Genomic DNA, 10,480 nt, shown 5'->3' with positions numbered 1-10,480 from the left:
TTTTAAAAGTTGGTCAGGGAATTTATAGAATGGGTGTCGGGGGGGGGGGGGGGGTGCGGAGGGGGCATGGGTGAAGGGGTAGGGGTTTGATGGCGGTGAGGGGGGGGAAACAAATGGATCAGTGAATTCTCATCTCAGCCCAGTCTGTAAGCAATGAACTTTCCTCTTCCGCTGGCCAAGTATTTTAATCATATCACTGAGCTATCCTCGAGTTGACACAGACTCTCAAAGTCTCCATAAGCCAGGGAATTCATTCAAACTTAGTCTGGGAAATTAAAAAAAAATCAAACTGGGTTAATTAAGACCATTAATAACAAGATTAGTGGTATGGAGCAGTGCAGAGAAATTAATTAAAATTAATATGTTTAAACAAGATACCAACTAGATTTCAAAGAGGGAATAGATATTTTTACATCATAGCTGGGCAGCTGAGACCCATTGTTTGCAATTCCCATGCCATGTTGATTTCAGGTCAATTCATGTGTTTTAGGAGACCCCTGTGTGTAGGAAGTGTCTCCAGCTGCTTAAACTCAAGACTTTCAAGCTTGAGGGGCAGTTGAAATCACTGCAGAGAATCAGGGAGGGCTGATGGTTTACTGGATTGTATGTTTTAGGAGATAGTCACTCCACAGGCAGAGAACGTTCAGGATAATAGGTTGGTGGCCACCAAAGGAGTAAGAGGAAGCAACAAGTGCAGAAGTCTCTAGGGTGCATGTCAGTCTTAAATTAGCCCTCAGCATCATAGGCTGCTGGGAGCAATGACACCTTGAAGCAGACCAAACCAGGGCCATTTGGCAAAAAAAGTACAAAAGGGAACAACAAATATTAGAAAATCAGTCACTACAGCAGATTGCAGATTCAGGGAAATAGGCAGGCATTTCTGTAGCTGTCGAGGTGAGTCCTACATGGTGTGTGGCCTCCCTGGTGCTAGGGTAAAGGACATAATTGAGGGTGCAAAATATCCTACACTGAGGTGGGTGGGGGCAGTGGGCCAGAAGTTGTGATACATATACATACCATTGATACGGGGCAGGATTTTTATGCATGTTGGGGCAGAGTAGAGGCCGACAGGCATGTGATTTTGCACTACTGGCCTCTGTACTGCTTCCCTGCCATCATCCCAACCTCGAGTTGAGTGGCGCTGCTAATCTCTCAGTGCTGGAGGGCCTCCCATTGGCCCTTCAGTCTTAGAAGTCAGCCAACCATCCATATTTGGATTGGATATCAGCTCCCTGCCATTAATTGGTCTGGCCCTTTTTAGAATTCTGGTGGCCATGTGCAAGACTTGTGTGAAGTCAGGACACAAAACTTAAAGTGGCCCACTTAAAGTGAAAATGTCAGCTGTGGCGAGGATAGGTGTTGCAATTCTATGGTTAACATTTCAGGAGTTAGGGAGAAAGTTAAAAAGCAGAACCTCTGGACTATTCCCAGCGCTGTGTGCAAATAAAAGTAGAAATAGGAAAATAGAGAGGATCAACACATGGATTATAGGGCAGGGAGGAGAGCTTCAGATCCTGTGGCATTAGGATCAGTTCAGGGGTAGAAGGCACCTATTCAAAAGCGATAGGTTGTACATCAGCAGAACTGGGACCAACATCCTTGTGGAGTTTAGTTGCATTGCTCACTTAATCTATCAACATCCCTTGCAACATAAAAAGTATTTTTGTTTTGTAACTATAATGCATTTCTTTAGAGCAAGAACTAATAGAAGTCACAAAATACAAAAACTGTTCTTTTTAAGCACCAATTTAATGTTGGTAGAACAGCAGTGATTGACAGTTCACACAGCCCAATTAGTTATAATAATCAATGTCTTTTGTGAACAATCCTTCCATTTATGTTTCCTGTAGATGCACTTAATTGACTGTAAAGGCCTTTGGGATGTCTTTAGATTGTGGAAGGTATTGTACAAATACAGTTATCTAATTTCTTCCTTTCATTAACTATTTGCTTCACTCACCTTAGGAGGCAGGCAGAGAAAGTGAACAAATTAAACATTTACTAATTTATTCCAGCAATTAAAAAAAAAACGACAATTCCATAATTGCTTCATGCTAGTTTAAAAAGCAGGGGTTCACAAACTGATGCAATAGTGGGAAGCATGTCTGGCAGCATCTGTGGAGAGGGAAGCTGAATTAAAGTTTTGAGTCCAATATGATTCTTCATTGGACGTTCTGAAGAAGCACCATGATGGACTCAAAACAATAACACTGTTTCTCACTCTGTAGAAGCTGCCAGATCTGCTGAGGTTTACTGTTTTCATTTCAGAATTCAAGCAGTATTTCACTTTTATTACAACTGCAGAAAGTTTTTGAAAATCATCACTGAGGACCCTAGACAATAAAGAATGCTGTTTCATATTATTTTCAAAGCAGATGAACACTCAGTTGGGTTCTTTAAATATTACAGCCGGAATTCATGCCGATGGGATTTTCCAGTCTCACCAGCAGTGCACCCCCACCTGAGGATTTCCCACTAGTGTGGGATGATGTCAGTGGGAATTCACATTGACAGTGTTGGGACCAGAGAATCCCACCGCCAGCAAACAACGTGCTACCTCCTGCTGGCGGTAAACATGTGGCTGGGAGGCTGGAGACTTTAGCCCTACATATTGTTGAGTTCATCACATATAAAATTTGTGTTGATTTAAGGTTCTTCTCAATAGTGCTATTCCAAAAATGGATGACAGAAGTGAAGTATTTCAGTCAGCTTATTTGCGATCCCCCAAAAAGTGTAAATGTTTCAACGTTCAAAAACAAACCCAAGAAACAGATAATGCATTGAGTGAATTTTAAAACTTTAATGTCAAACTACATATAAAAAGAAATTTTTCATACATTTAGTTACTGCCTGCTTGTACATGCATCTTTTGTTTCCAGAACTATTCTGCAAGGAAAACACAGTAGAATGTTTTTAAGGAAACTATATTTATACAAAAAAATCTGTCACAGGGATGCATTGTTCTACAAATATCCTTGTTGAAGTTTTAACTTCTCATTTACACAACTAATTAGAAATTGAAGTTCATCAACTTCTGGTCCAATGATTCTCTTCTGGAGCTTCTTTAGAATCTCAACAGAACTGTGAAAAGCAACATGAGGAGCTGTTAAGAACACTGCAAAAACGAGCAGCAAATTAGCCAGTTATGATTTCAACTACAAGAAACTACAGATATCAAAAGACACCACCTTCACTTAAGTGTAACCACAGAGTCATAAAATGGTACAGCATGAAAGGAGACCATTTGACACTGTTTCTGTGCTAGCCAACAAGTAACTATCCAACCTAACCCCTCATTCCGGTTCCTGATTTTGGCACTTCAAGTGCATATCCAAGTACCTTTGGGCTTCTGCCTCTATCACCCTTAAGACAGTTTGGGCAGAATTCTCCCAATCCACCTTTGGCGGCGTGCATGCATTTGTAGCTCATGAATGTTTATTAAAACAGCTGCCTGCTGGCATTGTGTCAGGCTGTCAAAACACCACTCCAGTGTGAAATTACATCAGCCTGAAACCTGATTGCTCAAAAGTGGTGTGCACATGACGATTGTCACTTTGCAAGGGACTTCAAGGTCTGTGGGATAACCTTTCTGCATAGTGCTGCACTGCTCTTGATATGATGTGATGCTTTTACTTTCTCAGAAGACTAAGGAAATTTGACATGTCGGCTACAATTCTCATAGAAAGCATTCTTTCTGGTTGTACAACAGCTTGGTATGGCTCCTGCTCTCCCCCAGACTGCAAGAAACTATAAAAGGTCGTGAATGTAGCCCAATCCATCTCACAAACCAGCTTCCCATCCATTGACTCTGTCTATACTTCCCATTGCCTCGGCAAAGCAGCCAACATAATTAAGGACCCCACGTACCCACTACACACCCTGTTCTAACTTCTTGTGTCAGGAAAAAGAGGCAAAAGTCTGAGATCACATACCAACCATTCAAGAACAGCTTCTTCCCTGCTGCTGTCAGACTTTCGAATGCACCCACTTCACATTATGTTGATCTTTCTCTACACCCTAGCTATGACTGTAACACTACGTTCTGCACTCTCTCCTTTCCTTATGTACAGTCTGTACAGTGCGCAAAAAACAATACTTTTCATTGTATACTAATACATGTGACAATAATAAATCAAATCAAATGTTCACCCCTCTGCCATGGCAGATCAGTTCCTGTCCTCCATCCCCAAGCCGAGCACCATGCTGCTGGACCCATGAACTCTCCTATATCTCCTTCTCGGTTCTGTGCTGTGCCTGGGGTTGGGGAGTGCCACGCTCCAGTATCTATCTGGACAGGACTGTGCTGCAAGACTTATACAGCCACCACAACAGGTCCGAAGTTTGACCTCCGGGTGCTCCGGTTTCCTCCCAAAGTCCAAAGATGTGCAGGTTAGGTTGATTGGCCATGCTAAGAAATTGCCCCTTAGTGTCCACAGATGTGTAGGTTAGAGGGATTAGTGGGTACAATATGTAGGGATATGGGGCCTGGGTGGGATTGTGTTCAGTGCAGACTTGATGGGCCAAAGGGTCTCTTTCTGCACTGTAGCGATCTATAATTTCTAGAATCTGGCACAGGATCCTGCCATTCCGGCCACCAGGAGCCGCCAGAGACACCCGGCAATGCAGTTAAGTCTCAAAATGGGAGAGTCCCACCCAATGTTCCAGCTCCCCCCTCCCGAATACATTAGAAAGGCTGCAAGTGTTTCCTTAGCACTTAAAATTGTACTATCGGTGCCCTTTACAAAATGTTTAGCACTTCCTCATCTAAAGTGACCGATGCAATTATGCACGATAATGTGCAATTTTCCTAAACTTTCTATTACAAACTTAAATAGAAAAAAGCCTCACCTTCCATCTATTTCCACAGCTGTTGCATACGACGAATGTGGTCATTGGTTCATCAGCACTACGAGTCTGAACCTACGAGTTCATGAAAGGAAAGAATACTGTTAGCCATTCCTTCTTTTGAACAAAGTGGATTTAAATTGATACACTGGAGAAACAATTGATAATAACGATCAAGAAAGGCAATTTCTGCACTTGGGTTTCAAGTTACGGAGCTTACAGAACTGACTTTGATGAGGGATATTGTCCAATTTGAAGATTATGAAAGAAGGACAACATAAATTTAAACAGATTAACTTGAAACTAAAAGAAATCTCTCCTCTCACTCCCAAAAGAGTAATGAATGTATGAAACAAACAAGCAGAAACTGTAACTGAAGCTTTGCCAGTAATTACATCAAAGGCAGAACATGGACAGAGCAGAACGGACAGAGGATAGGCGGAAGAGGAAAACAAAACAAAAAAACTTGCATTTATATAGCACTTCACATGACCATCGGATGTCACAAAGCACTTTACAGCCAATCAAGTGCTTTTTGAAGTGTTGCCACTGCAGTAGTGCAGGAAGTGTGGCAGCCAGTTTGCATACAGCAAGCTCCCACAAACAGCTAGCCGATAATACCCAAATTGTTTCTGTAATGTTGACTGAGGAATAACTATTGGTCAGGACATCAGGATAAATGCCCCTGCTCTTCTTCAAAAATAGTGCCACGTGTTCTTTCACATTTACTCGAGATGGTAGATGGGGCTTTGATTTAATGTCTCATCCAAAAGATGGAACCTCCGACAGTGCTGAGTGTAAGCCTAGATTTTGTGCTCAAATCCTAGAATGGGATTAAACCTTTTAACTCTGAGGAAAAAATGCTATTAACTGAGCCACTGCTGACAACAATGGCCAGGCATGAACAAAGGCAAGAAACTACCGATACCGTAATCTTTTTCATGGTGATTAGGACAAATATTAAGAACTTTCCCTTCAGCTGATCAAATAAATTGGTTAAAATTCAATATTCAGCAGTCATTATGGAAGAATCAGACAACGCGGCAAATGCAAAATTCACCCAGAACTCATAACCAAGAGAAAATACTTTCACTCCATCAGTTAGGCTGAATTCAATCCCAGATCCAAGAGTGAACATACAATCTTCTTAATCTGATGTGATACGCTGTCTCATCACTGAATTGAATGTCTGTATTGAACCTGTAGTAATCACTGTTCTTCAGGAAAATAGAGTATCTGCTTGTAGGACTCGGATTGTAATTTATGCATTTGAAGATGATCTCAAAAGGACAACTTTTAGTAAGATTATAAGTGCAACTCCATTGGGCTACTGAATTCTAGTATTATGTAGGCTATATACACAGAAACAGCCCATTTGGTGAAATCAGTCCATGCCGATGTTTATACTCCACTCAAGCCCCCTCATCTTTTCTCAATCAAGCTCACCATCGTAACCATCATATGCATGTCCAGTTTCTCCTTAAATGTGCCTAAACTATTCACTTCAATTGTTAGCAAGTTCCCATTATTTTCCCATGTTGCAAATCTCCTGATATGCTCCAGTAAATTTGTTTTTGCAATATTAAACTCAATATTTCACTATCCTCCTAAATTTGGTGTCATTTACAAACTGGGAAATTGTCCCTGATTCTAAAGTCCAAATCATTAATGTAAATTGCGAACAGCAGTGGTACCAACACTGATCCTTCTGGAACACCACTTTCTGCCATTCGGAATAACTGCCCTTTATTCCCACTCTCTGCTTTCTGTCTTGAAGGCAGTGAGCAATCCATTCTGCCAGTTGTCCCTTCACTCTGCATTGTCTGGCCTAATCCATTAGTCTGTTATGGGGGCCCCAATCGAAAGTCTTTTGAAAATCCACATTAGTTATATCTACTGTACATTGTCTACTCTCTGTCTTCTCCTCAGATAATTCAATAACATTGGCCAAGATTGTCCCCTTTGAAATCCATGCTAATACATTATTATATTTTTCAATGTTCTATTCTCTCTTCTGGAATTCCATTATTTTGCCTACCGTTGATGAAGAGGCTGGCTGGCCTCTAATTCCCTGGACACATTTTGCCCCTTCTTGAATATAGGAATTACTTCAGCTATCCACCAGTCATCTGGCACTAGACATTTTAAATGAATTATTACATATGAATAGTAATATCTGGGTTTCTCCCTTAGATTTTTTTAAAATGCGTCGATACAATCCGCGCAGACCAGTCAGTTAGCCATACGCTCTTACAGCACGCTCACAAAGTTGAGAATAATGTGTTTAACTAGAAGACAACGGACGAAGTTTTCCAGCCGCGCATGCCCCAAGACCAGAAATTCCCACCCGATCTCAATGGGCAATTCCTGCAGCAGGTGGGACAGGATATTTACGAACAATCGTTACCCATTGTGGGGAATGAATGATGAATAAGTAAATGGACTTCTCTACAACAAACCCCACCCCCACAACCCTTCTTCAAGCACCTAACTACCTCACAGTGCTTATCCAAAACTCTTACCTGTGTATAGGTGCAATTCTTCTTCTTACATTTGCCACATGTGAACAGGTCAGTCTCAGTACCGCCAGTCTTAGCCATTTGATGTTCTCGAATAGCTTCTTTGGTCAAGGCTTTCCGCATTTCTTTAAGTTCATCACTGGCCATTTCCTGAGATAGTTTATAATATAGCACAGATTAGAAAAAGGCTTGCACAGGAAATGGAAAGCCAGATTAAATACTTAAAAAGATTGAGCTACAGTGTTGGATAAAGAATCATAAAGTCAATATAAATTAACCTCATCAAAGTACTTGGGTAATGTTCTGATAAAGGAGGTGGGGGGGATGGGGGCTGGGATCAAAAGCAAGTGTGCACCAATTTTATTTATTAGCAACTAAGTGTCAGCTGGATTTAGCTGGTGGCAGACTTGCCCCCAAAATCAGAAAGCTGTGGGTTTAGTTCCATCCAAATCATCTAAATGTAGGCTGAAACTTTCAGTATTTGATTGTCAGAGGCACTGTTATTCCATTAAACTGTAAAAGCAAGGTCCTATTAGCTTGTTCTAGGACTGAGGTAAGTATTAAAGATTTTATAATGCTATTGCAACATTCTTCCTTCAATGAGGTCCAGCACTAAAGATTATTTATTACTATTTGTGGAATATTACTTTATGGAGAATGGTGTTAACCGTCACACACAGCTGTAATTACACTTCAAAGCAATTAAATGTTCGTTAAATGTGTTGGGGTTTTTCCAAAACATTAGGTGCTATGCAAATGCAAGTACTTTGCTTTTATCGAAAATGCAAAAATCAACTTTAGTTAAGAGTCTGAAAAACCATGAAGTTGTCGTTGTTTACGATTTGAGGTAGTCTCTCACTCTCTAGTTGTCACTTCACTGCAGCCCCTTCAACTCAGATACTGTACTTACATAACCAAGCATCCTTCACACCCCCAATCCAACACAGTGAAGCCTACAGCAGGAAACCTGATAAAATACCAGACTCTATTCCCCACCAGCAAAGATCGATGTAGAAATGTGATTTGTTTTCAGTGGTGATCATTTTGCAGACTACCACAACCATTTAACCAACAAGACTCAATTACTCCAGTTTCGACTTGTTTTCTGAATGGCTAGCACACGTGTTAGCATTAATTAGTGTATAAGAAAACTGGTTTATTTGAATTATAGTCATAGAAATGTACAGCATGGAAGGAGGCCATTCAGCCCACTGTACCTACACAGGCTGAGTGTCAAATGCCCACTTTAATCACAGAATCCTTACAATGCAGGAGGCAGCTATTTGGCCCATTGACTCTCCAAAGAAGACCGTACCCATTCTCGCCTTCCTCTTAAACCTGCACATTTACCCTGGATAATCCACCTGACCTACACATCTTTGTACACACTTAAGAGCAAATTAGCCTGGCTAATCCACCTAACCTTTAAAGGTGCAAGTTCCTCATCCTCAAATATTTGTCAACACCCTTTTAAAATCATTTGTGGAATTAACTTCCACCACATTTTCAGGTAGCGCATTCCAGATTCTAAAACTCAAGAGTAAAAAAGAAATTCCCATTACCTCTGTAGATTGTTTGACAATGATTTTGAATCTCTGAACTCTAGTTATTGGCCGACGTACCAGTGGGAATAATTTAGCACATCTACTCTGTTAAAAGCTCACAGTATCTTGTTAGGTCACCTCTTAACCTTGTTCCAAAGAGAACAGTACTAACTTTTCCACCTTCTCATCAGAGCTGAAGTTATTATTTTGATCCTGGTAAGTTCTTCTGTACCCTTTCTAAGGTTTTAAATCTTTTGCAAAATGTGGAGCACCAATTATCTACAATGCTCCAGCTAATTTAAAGTTATGTTCTATTCCTCTATTTATAAATCACAAGTTACCTAGTTACATTTTTAAACCAGTTCATCAACTTCCCCTAATACTTTTAAAATGTGTAAATGGACACAAAATACTCTCTGTACGGCTACGCATATCAAGAGCATGCCATTTATAGTATGCTGTCTTTCCTTATTAGTCCTAGCAAAGTACATCACTTCACACATTCATTATCCTATTTCCTAGTTCAATTCGGCCTTGGGTCACTATCTGTGCAGAGTTTGCACGTTCTCCCCGTGTCTGCATGGGTTTTCTCTGGCAGCTCTAGTTTCCTCCCACAGTCCAAAGATGTGTGGATTAGGTTGATTGGCCATGTTAAATTGACCTTAGTGTCAGGGGATTAGCAGGGTAAACATGTGGGGTTATAGGAATAGAGCCTGGGTGGGATTGTGGTCAGTGCAGACCCTATGGGCCGAATGGCCTCCTTCTGCCCTGTAGGGGTTCTATGATTTTATTCTATGATTCTGTAAGTTATAGGATATGCCATCCTAACTTATAACTGTCCTCATCAACTTATTTCATCAAGATTCTCATCATCTAAAAACTTTAAAATGCTGCTTCCTATAATCATTTATAAAAACTACGAAGAGTAAAGGATTCAAACTGACCCTGGGGAACAACACTACAAACATCCTCCCAGTCTGAAAAATATCCATTTACCATCCGTCCTTACTTCTTCCCAATTATATACCTGCATTAGTACTTTCTTCTTAGTTCCAGGGGTTTCCATCTTCTTTATAACGACCCTTTTTGATACTTTGTGAAGCATCTTCTGAACATCTACTTTTCTATCTTGATCAATCTTGGCTAACTCAAATAATTCAACCTAGCTCGTCAGATTTGTTCTTCAACAAATCCACATTTGTTGTTCTTGATTAACCCATGCCTTTCCAAAAAGCATATTATGCCTCTGATATATGTTCTGCAATTACTTTCATACGGATGATATCATTTATGGTTTATCCATCTCGTCTTCTGAGAGTTGTGGTGGAACACAAGCAAATCTTCAGTCTTCCAGAGTACTCCTGTGTCCAATGATGACTGAATCTCAGCAGCCAATGTGCACAAAGCAAGCTCCCTCAAATAGCAGTGATGTTGACAGGGGGATTAAGCAATCTTTCGGGTTACATCATAGAATCCCTACAGTGCAAAAGAGGCCATTTGGCCCATGGAGTCTGAACCAACAACAATTCCCATAACTCCACATATTCACCCCACTAACCTATGGATCCTAGG

General features: G+C 40.7%; 1 protein-coding gene across 1 annotated transcript in view; it reads right to left on the bottom strand.

The window, feature by feature from the left end:
• Positions 1-2,780: 2,780 nt before the first annotated feature.
• tcea1 (transcription elongation factor A (SII), 1) overlaps positions 2,781-10,480 on the bottom strand; it is a 61,902-nt gene continuing 54,202 nt past the window's right edge. Inside the window, exons 8-10 of the mRNA XM_080194227.1 lie at positions 7,368-7,514; positions 4,849-4,920; positions 2,781-3,081 (exon numbers count right to left, since the gene is read on the bottom strand). Of these exons, the coding sequence (XP_080050353.1) occupies positions 3,073-3,081; positions 4,849-4,920; positions 7,368-7,514 (228 nt within the window). The 3' untranslated portion in view covers positions 2,781-3,072. The remainder of the gene's footprint in view (positions 3,082-4,848; positions 4,921-7,367; positions 7,515-10,480) is intronic.

The sequence above is a fragment of the Carcharhinus amblyrhynchos genome, chromosome 8 (assembly GCF_965287045.1).
Source record: "Carcharhinus amblyrhynchos chromosome 8, sCarAmb.v2.hapA, whole genome shotgun sequence".
NCBI lineage: Eukaryota > Metazoa > Chordata > Chondrichthyes > Carcharhiniformes > Carcharhinidae > Carcharhinus > Carcharhinus amblyrhynchos.
Note: the sequence above shows the minus strand (reverse complement) of the source record. Positions and strands in the feature narration are given on the sequence as shown.